Source organism: Dipodomys merriami, unplaced genomic scaffold, assembly GCF_024711535.1.
Source record: "Dipodomys merriami isolate MVZ:Mamm:240054 unplaced genomic scaffold, mDipMer1.0.p SCAF_6, whole genome shotgun sequence".
NCBI lineage: Eukaryota > Metazoa > Chordata > Mammalia > Rodentia > Heteromyidae > Dipodomys > Dipodomys merriami.
Window position 1 is genome coordinate 4,127,954 of NW_027206179.1, and position 17,194 is coordinate 4,145,147.

The 17,194-nt window shown below is 40.1% G+C and overlaps 1 protein-coding gene across 1 annotated transcript in view; it reads left to right on the plus strand.

Moving 5' to 3' along the window:
- The window catches only part of LOC138813664 (vomeronasal type-2 receptor 116-like), a 30,835-nt gene extending 18,464 nt beyond the window's left edge, over positions 1 to 12,371 (plus strand). Inside the window, exons 5-10 of the mRNA XM_070002060.1 lie at positions 2,850 to 2,932; positions 5,606 to 5,894; positions 6,285 to 7,094; positions 8,071 to 8,298; positions 9,291 to 9,414; positions 11,602 to 12,371. Of these exons, the coding sequence (XP_069858161.1) occupies positions 2,850 to 2,932; positions 5,606 to 5,894; positions 6,285 to 7,094; positions 8,071 to 8,298; positions 9,291 to 9,414; positions 11,602 to 12,371 (2,304 nt within the window). The remainder of the gene's footprint in view (positions 1 to 2,849; positions 2,933 to 5,605; positions 5,895 to 6,284; positions 7,095 to 8,070; positions 8,299 to 9,290; positions 9,415 to 11,601) is intronic.
- Positions 12,372 to 17,194: the final 4,823 nt, after the last annotated feature.

Genomic DNA, 17,194 nt, shown 5'->3' on the forward strand with positions numbered 1-17,194 from the left:
GTAACTATTTTTGCAATTGGATGTATTTTTGAAAGGATAAAAAGAAGCTAAGTCTAGATTCTTGATACAGTGTTAGTGCTTGTAATTCTTGCATTAAGAAAAAGTACTTGTAGTTTAGACTGCAAAAAACAAAAATAAAAAACAAACAAACAAAAAAAAATCCCCATGGCTAGTTTAAAAACCTTTGGCCGATCCATTCATCTACTGAGGGGCATCTGGGTTGGTTCCATATCTTAGCTATGGTAAATAATGCTGCAATAAACATAGTTGTGCTGGTAGCTTTAGTGTGGTCTTGTTTGTAAACATTTGGGTAAATGCCCCAAAGTGGGATTGCTGGGTCATAGGGGAGCTCTATGTGGAGTCTTTTGAGGAACCTCCATACTGCTTTCCAAAGTGGTTGAACAAGTTTACACTCCCACCAACAATGAAGTAAGGTTCCCATCTGTCCACATCCCCTCCAGCATCTGTTGTTATTAGAGTTCTTGATTTTTGCCATTCTATCTGGGGTGAGGTGGTATCTCAATGTTGTTTTGATTTGCATTTCTTTTATGGCTAGGGAGGTTGAGCATTTCTTCATGTGTCTATTGGCCATCTTTCTTTCTCCTTCAGAGAAGTTTCTCTTTAAGTATTTAGCCCACTTATTTATTGGGCAGGTGTTTCTTTGAGGATTTGTTGTTGGGGGATTTAATTTTTTGAGTTCCAAGTATATTTTAGATATGAGACCCTTGTCCGTTGTATGGCTAGTGAAGATCTTCTCCCAATCCTTTGCCTTTCTATTGATCTTGCTAGCTATGTCCTTTGCCATGCAGAAGCTCTGCAACTTCATGCAATCCCATTTTTCCAACCTTTCTTTGATTTGTTGTGTTTCTGGGTCTCTATTCAGAAAATTTCGTCCTGCGCCAAGGAGACCTAGTGTTTCTCCTATTCCATCCTGTATTGTTTTCAGAGTGTCTGCTTTGACTCTGAGGTCTTTGATCCATTTGGAGTTGATTTTGGTGCAGGGTGATATATCAGGATCTAGCTTTAGTTTTCTACTAGTTAACCAATTTTTCCAGCACCATTTACTGAAGAGGCTGTCTTTCTTCCAAGAAAATGTAGTATATATACTCAATGGAATTCTATGCCTCTATCAGAAAGAATGACATTGCCCCATTTGTTAGGAAATGGAAATACTTGGAAAAAATTATATTAATTGAAGTAAGCCAAGCCCAAAGAAACACAGGTCCCATGGTTTTCCTTATTTGCAATATCTAGTATATGTATGAGTCAAGCAGAAAAGGTCAGATAAGGTGATGTTAGGAAAATGAACCCTAAGATATATATTTAAATGTTTTTATTCTTTCCCGCATTTGTTTCTAATGCATTTATAAGATTATTTCTTTGTTGTTTTCTATGTCCCTCCCCCACAGTATAACCCCTGCTTTCACTGTATTTGATGTCAGTATAATTTGTGGAGGGGAGGGGGAAAAACAAGTTGTTTAAACGAGGATACAGGTGGACCCTTTGCATGTTGAAAAGGAACTTTACAATTTTGGTGTGGGGGGGGAGGGCTGGGGGGGGAGCTTGGGAAGGGATGTGAAGGGCAAACAAAGGAGGCTGCTACAATGCTTGATAAGAAATGTACTCATTATCTTGCCCATGTAATTGTAACCCCTCTGTACAGTATGTTCACAATAAAAAAATAAAATAAAAAAATAAACCTTTGGCTGAGAGGTAATAGATATGCCTAGTGTTTCAACAGGGCATTTAAATGCAAATTAAAGTCACTTTAGGTAAAGGGATTAAAAATGGCATCCCTATTGTAAGGATTTGGGAAGTGGTAAAAGAGTGGCTGACCTCCCCAACAAAGTTTAAAATTAAAATTGTCCTAAAAGTTTCTTTAAAAATCCAAAAAGGTAAATTAGGATTCCCAAAATGATTGCTTAATTGCTATTCCAGGTTCCATTATAGGTTTTTGTAAGTTTCCAGCAGGCCCACAAGTTTGTCAGATGTTGGCACTTAATAAGTTCCAGATAAGGGGCTGGGAAAGTAGCTCAGTGGTAGAGTGCTTGCCTCGAGTGCATGAGACCCTGGGTTCGATTCCTCAGCACCACATAAGCAGAAAAAAGCTAGAAATGGTGCTATGACTCAAGTGGTAGAGCACTAGCCTTGAGCTCAAGAGCTGAGGAACAGCATTCAGGCCAAAAGTTCAAGCCCTATGACCAAGAAAAAGGTTCCAGGTTAGACCATGCTTATAAAACTACTTACAGTGACCATTTTGTTGCTTTTAATTGAAGTAAAGTGGCCATATGTATAAGACTCATTGATCTTAAAACTTGTTCAAAGCCAGCCCAGGCAGAGAAAGGTCCCTGAGAGATTGGCATTGCTACTCTACCAGCAAAGTGATGGAAAATCAGAGTTGCTTTAGAGCTCAAAGTGGCAGAGTCTAGCCTTGAGCTGAAGAACTCAGGGATAGCACTAAAACCCTGAATTCAAGTCCAGCAACAGACCAAGGAAAATACCAAGGGTGCATTTATTCCAGCATGGAGAAAGGCACTCCTGGGACCCTGGAAAATGATGTAGCATCCTGATGCAGTAAGCAATTGCTTGGATGGCAGAGGTGGTATAAGATCCTAGAACCATTTGTGCATGGCCCTTCAAAAATTGGTCAGAGCTAGATCATGGGAAGATAGTTTGTAGGCATGCCTAATGTCCATGACTATTTACCTTGTAAAGGGACAAGAACTTGCTAGTCATCTGTGATAGTAGTAAAAAGTTAAGGTTGTAAAATGTGGGGGATAGTTTAAAATCCCAACTTCCCTATATTTGCTAAAAGCTCTAATTGGCAGTAACTTTTGGGCTGGCAACAGCCACCTAAATTCATCTATTCAGGAAAGAAATTTGTGGACCTGAGATTGTGTCCATATTGGGATCTGTCTAAAGGCTTACACAGGTAACTTAGGCATGGGTAGGGTCACTGGAGATCACATTACTAAGTCAGCCAGAAGGATGCTTTTGCAAACTAGTATGCTAAACAAGCTACACTACTATAGCCGGAGAAAAGGTCTGTGCATTTGTCAAAGGTTAAATGTTGTATATAATTTCCAGTTTGGAGTAAAATATTGCTCCTAATAACATATCGTCTTGGCAACACATTGGTAAAATAGATTAAGGCTATAGGTTCCTGACTAAGTAGTCTCAATGCCCCTGAGTCAGCTTGAAGAAGTTACAGAAGATGAATCTTCACCCATCAATGCCCTTAAGATCAAGGGACCAGAGTCATTTTAAAAATGAAGCAGGAAATCAGGGCTTATACCATGGGGGATGGACATAAAAAGCAACAAAAAAATCACCTTATAAATATGTTGGAAACAGTAGCAAGAAAGAAAAACCCCTTGAGCCCTTATCTGGTGGTTCATTTTGCCTAACATCAACTTATCTGACCTTTTCTGCTTGACTTAGACATATACTAGTTATTGCACATAAGGGAAACCATGGGACCTATGTTTGTTTGGGTGTGGTTTACTTCATTTAATGTAAATTTTTCAAAGTCTTTCCATTTCCTAACAAAGGGGCAATGTCATTCTTGATGCTGGCATAATTTGGGGAAGTAAAGGGAAAAAAAAGCAAATTGTTTAAATAGGGATACAGGTGGACCCATTGTAACAATAAGATGTACAAGATACTATGTCAAGCCAGGTGCTGGTGGCTCACACCTGTAATACTAGTTACTCAAGAGTCTGAGATCTGACGATCATGGTTCAAAGCCAGCCCAGGCTGGAAAGTCCATGTGTAACTCTTATCTCCAATAAACCATTCAAAAACCAGAAGTAGTGTTGTAGCTCAAGTGGTAGAGAACACCCGTTGAGCAGAAGAGCATAAAGATAGCCCCCAAGTGCAGAGTTCAAGCCCCATGACCCACCAAAAAAAATATGCTATATCAAAAAGTAACAAAAAACAAAAAAAGAACTTTACAACTTTGGCTGGTGGAGGAGGGAGGAGAGGGTGTAGTCTGGGGGATGGAAGGGCAGGGATGATAAGGGAAAAACAAAGGAGGAGGCAACAATGCTTGATAAGAAATGTACTCATTAACTTGCTCATGTAATTGTAACCCCTCTATGTGGTATTTTCACAATGAAAAAAAAATTAAAAGAATGAGGCAGGATAAATTAAAAGAGGCATGGAAACAAGCCCAAGCCCTCTGTGTCCACTTAGAAAAACCTAGCCTTATTTAATAAAATCTCTGGTTATTAAAATGTTGTCACCTTGGTAAATTACTCAGGAGGAGCTACTGCCTAAATTGCCTTAAAAATCAATGGGACTCCAGCCTGCAAGAGCCAGTGTACAACCAGGAAGGTAGTGGGAAATTTCACTAAAGTCAAACCTTAGGTTAAGCTTCTTTAACTAGTTTGTGCAGAAATGGCACATACCTCAGTATGAGGTTTGACAATCCACCATAGCTGCTGAAAGACATTGATGCTGCTTTCCAGCTTATCTGTTCTAATCTGTTTGAGTAAAGTTCAAAAACAGCCTGGCATCATCCAGAGGAGACTACAGCATCAATCTGACCATATCCACTGTGGTCAATGTGGACTGGACTCCTTCTTGCCTGACTCCATCACCTGCAGCTGATACCTGGTGAATGACTGCTTTGGATATGCTTAACCTAGGAGTTTGGTTGAGGAACATTCTTTTGTGGGACACAGATCTGTAAATCATACCCTGCCTGACATGGGATGGAAGTTCAAAGTCCCCTGACTATATGGGTAACAATCATATGGAGCCAAGTTTTAATTGCTGGAGACTCCATAAATTACAGGAGTAAATGGCCTAGGAAAAATTTCAGTCTTTTTACAGAGAAATAAATGATTTGATATCATGTACATAAAAATAAAAGGAGGACATGAAGTAAGGTGGCCAGGTCTGGCCGGCACCATATTGGCCACATGTTGGCTAGTAGGGTCTAGCATCTTGTCCTCATGCTGGGTGAATGAAACACCCTTCCCCCAGCACCTGCCTCCCAGGTAATGGGCATGCCTGGACCCCTGGAGGCAGGGACAGGCACTTGGTTGAAAGGTTACTGAATCTGTCAGTCTAGTGCCTGGGACTGGGAATTTCCTGAGAATCTGCCCCCTGCACTGACCTATTTAGGCCCAGACCAACCTAGCTGCCAGGATTCCATGCCACATGTATCACTGCGATCAATTCCTGTGTTCTGTCTCCTGGCTCGGCTCCAGTCATCATGGAGTCCCAATTCAGCTCTCCATTGGAGCTGAATTGCTTATTGGAATTGTTTTGATTTCCTCCCTCTATGGCATACTTCCTAGCTGTGTTATGTGTTTTCCCATGCTGTAGGCCTTTGTAACAACTGGTGGCCTGAAGCCTGTTAACTGTAAAATAAAGACTCCAATATTCTATATTTTAAAATGTGACTTCTGGGATGATTTACCTTACAACATAAGAACTTTTGTAAGACTACAAATTACAATGCCATCCTGTTGGAAGATAGTATCTACACATACTACTGTGTGTAGAGATAAGCATTTGAATCAACAAAGTCATGAGATTTGCAGTTAATCATTTGTAATACACATATACCTACACAATTTTTGTGACTTCTGTGCAGGATGAACTTAAAGAAATACCAATTGCTTCTCACCCTGGTGCTTGCAGTGGAGGAGATCAACAAGAATCCCCATTTGCTACTCAACATGACTCTGGGGTTTGAGATCTATAGTGCACATTACAGAGATACTGATCTATTAGAGAATGTACTCATCTGGCTGACTGGGAAGAATAAAAACAGCCCTAATTACACCTGCAAAAGAGACAGCAAAGCTTTAGCAGTACTCACAGGAACCTCAAGCACATCTGTCCCAATTGGGACACTGCTGGACCTCTACAAACTTCCACAGGTGAGGCTGGGAGGGGTGGACAGATGTGAACCATGTCCACATTGACTCTTTCCTCCACAGGCTGAAGAAGACGTGCAATCACAAGCCCTTCCAAATCTGTGATCTCACCGGGAAAAGACAAAAATAATGGGTGGGACATACACATTTTCTTTGCTGCAAAAATAAATAAATAAAAGAAGAGGTTGTAAGAGACCAAAGGATGATCCAAAGCTCTGAGCCTTATCCATACATTTCTGCAATGAGCTTGGAACTTGGGAGATGACTTTCCAAAGGGGATAAGCGAACTCCCCTCCTCCCCCAACTGCTAATATTTCTTTAGCTTACATCAGGATATAGCCTTGCCTATGACCATCCTCTTCCTGGTGTTGTGTTCATTTTTTTTCTCTCTAGTTCACCTTTGGATCTTTTGATCCTCTCCTGAGTGACCATGGAAAGTTTGGTACTATCTATCAGATGGCTGCCAAGGACTCAGCTCTGGCCCTGGCTATGGTCTCTTTGATGCTTCATTTCAGTTGGACCTGGGTGGGACTGTTCATCACCGAAGGTGACTATGGTGTGTGGTTCCTCTCAGAATTGAGAGAAGAGATGGACAAGAATGGAGTCTGTTTGGCCTTTGAAAACATGATCACTTATCATGCCTTTTCAGATTTATCAAATGATCTATCCATACCTCGCCAGCTAATGGAATCATCAACCAATGTGATTATCATTTATGGGGACAGTAAATTTCTACTAAGCTTTATTCTTAAATTAGGGCACTTTTTAATTACAGGGAAAGTCTGGGTCATGAACTCACCCTATGATGATGTGACCATTGGTAAAAGATATTTTCTGCTTGATTCTTTCCATGCACCTCTCATCTTTTCTCACCATCATAGAAACACTTCTGGGTTCACCAATTTTATTCTAATAGAGACCTTGTCCAAGAACTCAGGAGATAATTCCCTTCCCAGGTCATGGATTCAGTCTGTTTATTGCCTTCTGATTAAGTCTGATTGCAGAGACTTGGGGCACTGTTCATACAACGCTACACTGAATTGGTTGCTGAGGCATATTTTTGACATGACCATGTCAGAAGAGAGTTACAACATCTACAATGCCATGTATGCCTTGGCCCACGCCCACCACCAAATGATTCTTCATCACATGGAAGAGCTACCAGTGCACATTGCACAACCAAAGGCATTTCTCTCTTCACAGGTAATGGCTTTGCTTTTGGGTGACCTAGTCTAAGCATGCAGACATTTCTATAGAAGCTTTCATAGCAGATGGAACTAGGTCATCTAGCTTCATTTTGGAAAATACAATAGACTACAGGCCAGTCATGCTTACAATGAAATGACTGTAGAGCTGTGAACACAGTGTTCTTGAAGAACACTGCATCCGTGACAAGCAAGTGCTGTATCTTCTATCCCCATTCTCACTATGTGTGGAAAAAGCTGTCCCCTTTTTAATAGCATATATCCAAATTGTACTTCTACCTTTTAAAAATAACAGATCACGGTGACTATTTCTTGAAAACCTAATATTGTCTGGAAACACGTGGCTCATACCTGTGGCTCACTTCTGGTTACAGTTAACCACAATAAAGCCAGAGGGGGAGCTGTGGCTCAATTGATAGAATGCTTAGTTTGAAAAAAAATAAACTACCTCAAGTTGGTTGCCTAGGCCCTGAGGTGGAGCCACAGGACAGGACACACTCACACACACACACACACACACACACACACACACACACACACACACACACACACACTGAACTAAGTCTTCCTTAAGGTAATTTTTCTTGTCATAAATACTCTATGATTCTACTTAGTTTATTATTTGCCTATTTTTCAGACTGGCTTTCTGATCACAATTATAAAATAAATGATTGGAATGCACTTTAGAGAGGCCGTTGAGGTCTGTCACAATATATTTCATTATTTGGATGGATGTGGCTGGAATTTCATTCCCTTGAAATTGAATTTCTGCATTCCATCCTGGATAACCAGGTTTTAGAACTTGGTAGCACTTTAGTCCTCTGTGGGCCTGCATTTGACACAGTTGGTTGGATTCCTGTGGTGTGTGTGAATCATGTGGTGGGAATGAAGGCTAATCTTTGTGAATCCATTATTCTGGGGTTCTGTGATAACTCTGGGAAGCACTTCACCATACTGTAATGTGTCCCTTTTAGCTGCATCCCTTTTTGAAGAAGATCCAATTTACCAATCCTGTTGGAGACCAAGTGGTTTTGAATGAGGAAAGGAAATTGGAGGCAGAGTATGACATTATGAGCTTTTGGAATTTTCCTGAAGGTCTGGGACAAAGTGTAAAAGTTGGCAAATTTTCTTCATTTAGGCCACATGGTCAACAACTGACTTTGTTTGAAAATCTGATAGAGTGGCCCATAGGAATTACCAAGGTGGGTCATTTCTATGTTTTTGGCTTTCTCCTTTTTTAAAAAAATGTAAGATTATTATGAAGTAGTTGTAATTCCCTAAGTCAGGTTATGAGTACAATGCTTGTAGATAATGTCACCACATCCTTATTTCTCCAGCAGAGTTGGTCATTCCTAACTATATATGCCATGATCTATGTATAAATATGCCATAAGCTTATCCTGTTTTTAAGCTTGTTTATCAAAACTATGGCTCAGTGATGTACATTTTACATTTTCCTGTATCTGGAAGTTTCTTGCTAACACATTCATGAAGGGAATAGGGGAACATTTCATTACCATTATGTTGCTCTATGTTTGCATATTGAATATCATAAAATGTGAATGACACCTGTGAAGATGTTTCCAGAACTATGACCAGATATCTGAGGGAATCAAAGGAGAAGGCAGAAGGGCTTGCTTTGCTTCTGCCTGGAGATTTCAGATGACAGTTGGGTCAATTGTTTTTAACTTTGTGGTGAGACAGATTGTAATTAAAGGAGCATCTGCCGGTGAAGTTCACCCACATCATGGCAACTAGGAAGACAAGAGAGAGAGATGTGAATGGCCCTGGGTACAGCAGCACCTAAAGAGCACTTAGCCATGCTTTAGAGTGTGGGTTTGAAATTTCCCTGAGTGATTTTCCTCTTATGCTCTTATTCATCTCTTCACAGATGAATAAGAGAGAAAACACATCATCACCCGAATTTAAGAATGGAATACAGGATTGAACTCCCATTTCCTAATTTCCTAGAATTAACATCCACCTCTTAAAGGCTCCATGATTTCCCGATGGCATGTGGGGCTGGTGTCTAGGTCCCACATGTTCTTTAGATCATGTTAGATGAAATTGTAAAAGTCTCAATCAATTTATTGGTTGTACATGTTTTTATGATCTTTCCCCCTAAGGCATTAGATTGTCTGGGATGTCAGGTAAAAAGATGAATATTCATTAACCTTCATCTAACTGTTCTCAGACTCCTCGGTCTATCTGCACTGAGAGCTGTGGTCCTGGATTCAGGAAGACCTCTCTGGAAGGAAATGCTACCTGTTGCTTTGACTGTACTCCTTGCTCAGAGAATGAGATTTCTAATGTGTCAGGTGGGTCTGTGAGTTATAGAAAAATTCCCCATCTCTCCTTCCTAACCTTCAGTCCATGCAAGCCAGTGGAGTGATCTACATTAGCACAAGAACACATATTCATGTGAATTCCATGACTACTGTTAACCATACTTATCCTTAGAAGAAACAACAATCTGCCCCTCCATTATATATATGATTGTATGTTCTTGTCTATTACAAAATTCATCTTGAGAATACTCCTATTCCCTTCTCGTCAGTCACATTTTTTGTATTTAAAGAAAATATACACTAATGGTTTCCCTTATTTGGCAGAACTAGTACATGTCTAGGAAAAGCAGAAAAAGGCAAAAGCTATGTACATATCACCATATAAGATGTTAAGAGAAATGAACCCCAAGATAGGGACACAAGTGGTTTTTTTCTTTCTTTTTTACATGTATTTATAATATATTATATGATTTTTTGGTTTCTGTCTAACCCAGTATAACCCATGTTTTCACAGTATTGGATTCTGGTCCTGCATCTTGTATACACATTTTTCTAGTTTGGGGAGGGGAAAGAAAAAACAAACTGCTTAAATAGGAATACAGGATGACCCATTGTAATATTGATATGTACAAGACACTATGTTGACAATGAACTTTACAACTTTGACTGGGGGTCATGGATGGGGGTTAGGGAGTACTTGGGGAGGTGGGGAAAAAGGGGATAGTAGGAGAAAAACAAAGGAGGAGGCAACAATGTTGATAGTATATGTACTCATTACCTTACTCATTACCTAACTGTAACTCTTCTGTACAGTATTTTTACAATGAAAAACATAAATAAAGCAAAGGAGCGCTTAATAATGGTCCATAAGAAATGTACTCATTAACTTACTCATGTAAATGTAACCTCTCTGTACAGTATCTTCACAATAAAAAAATATATTTTGTAAAAAAGGAGAAATGGAAAAACTAAAAGTAAAAGACTGTAAAAAGAAAACAAAAAAAGAAAATATAGAAAATATCAAGGACCAGTTGTTGATCTTTGAAATGATGTGCAAATCATCATGGAATTTTGGATCTAACACAGTCTTTCATTTCTGAGTTCCCAGTTCTGCTTTTTCTAATTAAGTTTGATTTTCTCTTTAGCAAACACTAATAATACAAGGGACTTTGCTACTCCATGTCTGACACTGGCACTAGGTTGACTAACAATTTTTCAAATATAAAAGATTCAGAAGTAGTTTACCATGTCCATTTCATTTCTCTTCTCCCCCATCCAGCTGATCTTTTCCAGACCTTATCATATCAGTGGAGAAAATTTGTACTTGACACAGATAAATGTTCAGGAATTTTGTGTTTGGTATAAGGAGTAGATTGAGATTTGAATTAGACCCTATTGTTAAAATTGAAATGATTAGGGTGATTCTATATTCTCCATTATTTCTTGAATGAGTATCAGAGAGCCAGAATGATATGACTTGTCAAGAATGCAGCACATAAGGCTAGGTAATTATATATTACCCCTTAATCCAAGCGACTCAGGCAGTTGAGATTTTAGGATGGGGCTAAGATGCATCGATGGTAAGGAAACTAAGTAAGATGCTTTTCCACAATTAAGCACCCCCAAAAAACTGTAATTCAAGCTGTGGCTCAAGTGGTAGAGTGGTAGTTTTGGCATGAATACTCTGAAAATATTCCCAGGGCCAGAGTTCAAGCGCTGGAAGAAAGACAGAAAGGAAGGAAGGAAGAAAAAAGAAAGAAGGGAGGGAGGGAGGGAGGGAGGAAAGGCAAGAGGAAGAGAAAAAGGATATAAGGCAAGACGAAGGAAGGAACAGAGAAAGGAAAGAAGGAAACAAACAGAAAAAAGAAAAATGGAAGAAGGAAAGAAGAAGTAATGTGAGAAAGTATTCAACAGAAAGTATTTTGACATTGAAAGTTACTGTACTTGGTATTGAACTCAATACAGGTCACCTAGTGAATGAGGGAAAGGGAGCTATTTGAATGAAGGGGGATGAGAGGAAAGAGAAGTATGGAACCCAGACTAACAGTGATATTCACTCTTCACCAGACATGGAGCAGTGTGTGAGGTGTCCAGATTATCAGTTGGCCAACACCGAGAGAAACACCTGCCTCTTGAAAACTGAGAGTTTCCTGGCTTATGAAGATGCCTTGGGCATGTCTCTTGCCTGCACAGCTCTCTGTTGCTCTGCACTCACAGCTGCTATTCTTGGGGTGTTTATCAAGCATCAAGACACCCCCATTGTAAAGGCCAATAACCGGGCCCTCAGCTACATTCTGCTCATCTCCCTCACCTGCTGCTTCCTCTGCTCCTTGCTCTTCCTTGGCCGTCCCCACACAGCCTCCTGCATCCTCCAGCATACCACATTTGCAGTAGTCTTCACTGTGGCTGTCTCCACAGTCCTGGCCAAGACCATCACTGTTGTTCTGGCCTTCACGCTCACTGCTCCAGGGAGAAGCATGAGGCAGTGGCTGGTGTCCCAGGCTCCTAAGCTCATCATCCCCATCTGTACTCTCATCCAGGTGACTCTCTGTGGCCTCTGGTTGGGAATCTCTCCTCCCTTTGTGGACACAGATGCACACTCTGAACATGACCATGTTATCATCCTGTGCAACATGGGTTCCCTCACTGCCTTCTACTGTGTCCTAGGATACCTGGCCTCATTAGCTCTGGCCAGCTTCACGGTGGCTTTTCTGGCCAGGAACCTGCCTGACACCTTCAATGAGGCCAAGTTCCTGACCTTCAGCATGCTGGTATTCTGCAGTGTGTGGCTCACCTTCCTGCCTGTCTACCACAGCACCAAGGGGAAGGCCATGGTGGCCGTGGAGGTCTTCTCCATCTTGGTCTCCAGTGGAGGTCTCCTGGGCTGCATCTTTGCACCCAAGTGCTACATCATCTTGATAAGACCTGAGAGAAATTCTCTGTCCAGGTTCAGGGAGAGATCACAGTCCGGAAGAAACAAACATTAAGATGAACATAAGTGTTGCTTACAATGTTGTTTAGAGCCTCTGAGAGCAATCTATACCAATTTGGCAGTCACATCTTAGTTTAATTTGAGGAATTCTTTTTTATTTTTTAGTTTGAGGAATTCTTTGGACAAAGTTGTTACTGTTTTTCATTCTACTGCTTATGTAAGAGTCATATCAAATTCCCAACAAGACTTCCTAAATTTTCATTCTAATTTGGATATTTTATTCTGCCTCCAGTGTAATGTGTCCTTTATGATATCATACTTTCTGATGAGTACATTATCTACTGTTATTCTTTCTTTCTTTTACCTGCTCAATTATTCTTCTTTCCTATGCTATATTGCTGCTTGCATATCACTATATTTATAAGGCTGCTAGTATCTGAACGATATGCTGTGGAACGTTTCCATGCTTTAATTATGGTACCTCGAGTCTATTCTCTGGCCTAGCTGTGTTTTTCTCTTCACAATTTTCTATTTTGCTATATTACTGAGTGCATTTCTTCAGAAAATCTCTAATTCTCTCTCTTCCTTGATTAAGAATTTTAGAGCAGGATGTTAATGTGTTTCAGTTTCCCAAAGAAGTCTTTAAGTGTATTTTTGAGAAAAGTAATGTGAGTGAATCAATATAAGTAGAGCGTCTCAATGAGCAGCTGGAACAATAGTTTGCTTATTGGTCATTATTTCTTATTGAAGGCCAAAGATACAGAGTGCCAAGCACAGCTTTGTCTAGTCTCTAAGAATCCTCAATATTAATTTGGGAGGAGAAATGGAATCATTTATAAGAAGAGAAAAAGCTTCCCAAAGAGAGGATAAAATCATTAGATAGGCTCAGACTCCCGCACCTCTCTAGGTTCTTTAAAATTCTACAAGAGCAGGAATGATTCAGAAGAGTCCTTAAGAAATCAGAAGTGTGAAGAAGCTTGAAGTGGGACTATTGTCATGCCACCACTGCATTATACCCTCAGGAGTCCAAAAGACAAGCAAGCTCCTTTCGCTGTCCAGAGATCTTGACGTCATTCAATGCTGTAACTGTGGGTCAGTGGAGTGATGTCATCCATGCATGCATCACAGAGACACACACAGCGCTGTCTGTAATTCTGCTGGGCCATTGCTGGAAAACATAAATAGCATCTGCACAGAGACAAAAATGTCTGGAAGCCAAACAGATTATTCCATTTACAGTGACTCATAGAAGATGGTTCTCACTGTTCTGTAAGCATTTGCTTTTGTATTGAATGCCATTGCTGGATTATTATGTATACAACACAGGGGTACTGATGAATTTTACTATCATAAAGCTTTAATAAGAACAAGAACAGCCTAACCACACAAAAGAAATGAGTGTTAGACTCCTATGTCAAATGTCTACATCAAGCATTATGATGACGTATCTGTCGTCCACTTGAAAAATAGGAACAAGGAAACTTCAGATCCAATCACTTTTGCCCTTTATGAAGTGCAACCTTACCACTTTGTGCTAATAATAAATAGATAGTTGCCATTATACATTCAACATACTCTAATAGTAAAGGAAGTAATTATTGAGTAATTTGTAAGGAAAGAGGCTAAGGTACAAGGGACCTGTTCCTGGGCTCTCAGTTGTAGAGAGCTGCGAGAGGCTGCACCTGGAAGATGGTGCCAGCTTCCGCCCTCCGCCTTCCCGATGGCGAGTGCTCTCTGTGTAAACAACTCCTGATATGGCTAAGGCAAAGAATCTGGCTTGCTTCCACGCACCTGAACCTATTGGTGATTCCCACGTGGCGTATCAGGGTTGGCTATCCAGCGGGTACTTAAGGCTGTGGGGAATTCTCCCCGGGGTTGGGGTGAGAAGATTACTAAAAGGTCCTGAATAAACTGCAGAGAGAAGAGTCCGGTGTCGCGTCTTCCTTGCTGGTCGAGGCGGTAGAGACACTCAGTGAAATGAAATGCATGTTTACCTTGTCAAAAAGGACAACTTACCAGAATTATTCTGATCTCATGTCTTTTGTCCAGAAGCAGGGAGCCCAATGCAAGCACACTTGTAAGAGTTTATGTCTAAACATTTACAAGTAATATTAAAATCACTCACACTTAGCTGAGTACCACTGCCTCAGGCCTGTAAACTTAGCTCCTTAGGGAGCTGATATGTGAGGACCAGGGTTCCAAACCAGCCTGAAGCTGTAAAATTCTTGAGTTTTTTATATCCAAGGAACCAACAAAGCCAGAATGTATCTGTGGTTCAAGTGGTAGAGCACTAGCTTTACACAAAAACAATGCCCAGAAACAAAACCCAGACCTTGAGTACAACTATCAGAACCAGCACCAAAACCCCCCATAAGAACACAATCTTACATTCATTTCTTTTTTTTTTTATTTAATTTTATTTTATTTGTGAACATACTGTACAGAGGAGTTACAATTACATGGGCAGGATAATGCGTACATTTCTTACCAAGCATTGCAGCCTCCTCCTTTGTTTACCCTTCACATCCCTTCCCAGCCTCCCCCCCAATCCCAATCCTTCTCCTTCCCCCCTCCACCCCCCCCCCGCACCGACGTTGTAAAGCACGTTTTGGACAAGACAACTTGTACTTCTCATTGTTGCAACAGGTCCACTTGTATCCTTAAATAACTGGTTTTCCCCCATCTCCTCCACAAGTTATACTGATATCAAATATAGTGAAAGCAGAGGTTATACTGTGGGGGAGGGACATACAAAGCAGCAAAGAGATAATCTTATAAATGCGTTAGAAACACATGCATGAAAGAAAAAAACATTAAAATACACATCTAAGGGTTCATTTTCCTGACATCACATTATCTGACCTTTTCCGCTTGACTCATACATATACTAGAAATTACAAATAAGGGAAACCATGGGACCTATGTTTCTTTGGGCCTGGCTTACTTCACTTAATATAATTTTTCCAAGTTTTTGCATTTCCTAACAAATGGGGCAATGTCATTCTTTCTGATGGAGGCATAGAATTCCATTGTGTATATATACCACATTTTCTTGATCCATTCATCTACTGAGGGGCATCTGGGTTGGTTCCATATCTTACCTATGGTAAATAATGCTGCAATAAACATAGTTGTGCTGGTAGCTTTAGTGTAGTCTTGTTTGTAAACATTTGGGTAAATGCCCAAAAGTGGGATTGCTGGGTCATAGGGGAGTTCTATGTGAAGTATTTTGAGGAACCTCCATACTGCTTTCCAAAGTGGTTGAACAAGTTTACATTCCCACCAACAATGAAGTAAGGTTTCTTTCTGTCCACATCCCCTCCAGCATCTGTTGTTGTTAGAGTTCTTGATTTTTGCCATTCTAACTGGAGTGAGGTGATATCTCAATGTTGTTTTGATTTGCATTTCTTTTATGGATAGGGATGTTGAACATTTCTTCATGTGTCTATTGGCCATCCTTCTTTCTTCTTCAGAGAAGCTTCTCTTTAAGTCTTTCGCCCACTTATTTATTGGGCAGTTGTTTCTTTGAGGATTTGTTGTTGGGGGATTTAATTTTTTGAGTTCCAAGTATATTTTAGATATGAGACCCTTGTCCGTTGTATGGTTAGTAAAGATCTTCTCCCAATCCTTGGGCTTTCTATTGATCTTGCTAGCTATGTCAATTGCCCTGCAGAAGCTCTGCAACTTTATGCAATCCCATTTGTCCAACCTTTCTTTAATTTGTTGTGTTTCCGGGTCTCTATTCAGAAAATTTCGGCCTGAGCCAAGGAGACCTAGGGTTTCTCCTATTCCATCCTGTAATGTTTTCAGAGTGTCTGCTTTGAGTTCAAGGTCTTTGATCCATTTGGAGTTGATTCTGGTGCAGGGTGATATATCAGGATCTAGCTTTAGTTTTCTACTAGTAGTTAACCAATTTTGCCAGCACTATTTACTGAAGAGGCTGTCTTTCTTCCATTCTATTGATTTAGCTCCCTTATCGAAGATTAGATGGCTATAGGTCTGTAGGTTCATTTCTGGGTTTTCAATTCTATTCCATTGGTCCTGAGGTCTGTTCTTATGCCAATACCAAGCTGTTTTGATTACTATGGCTTTATAGTAGAATTTGAAATTTGGTATTGATATTCCTCCAGCAGTGTTCTTTCTATTGAGGAGCGTTTTTGCTATTCGGGGTCTTTTATTGTTCCATATGAATTTTTGGATTGCCTCTTTTATTTCCTTGAAGAATGAGGTTGGAATTTTGATAGGTATTGCATTGAATTTGTAGATAGCCTTGGGAAATATTGCCATTTTCAGGATTTTAATCTTTCCAATCCAGGAGCATGGGAGGTTTTGCCATTTTTTAAGTTCTGTGTTGATTTCCTTTTTTAAGATTTTAAAGTTTTCATCATAGAGGTCCTTCACTTCTTTAGTTAAGTTAATTCCTAGGTATTTTATTTTTTGTGGGGCTATTACAAATGGAGTTGCTTTCCTAATTTCAGCCACACTTTTCTCATTGTTGGCATACAGAAAAGCCATTGATTTTTGGGGGTTAATTTTATAACCTGCTACTTTGCCAAAGTTTTTAATCAGCTTGAGTAATTTGGGAGTGGAGTCTATGGGATTCTTTAAATACAAGATCATGTCATCTGCAAAAAGGAAGAGTTTTATTTCTTCTTTCCCTATTTGGATCCCCTTTATGTCTGCATCTTGTCTTATTGCTGTAGCTAGGCATTCTAATACTAGATTGAAGAGAAGTGGAGAGAGTGGGCATCCTTGTCTTGTTCTTGAGTTAAGAGGAAATGGCTTTAGTTTTTCACCATTGAGTATAATGCTGGCTGTAGGTTTGTCATATACAGCCTTTATTGTATTGAGGAATGTTCCATGGATTCCTAATTTTTC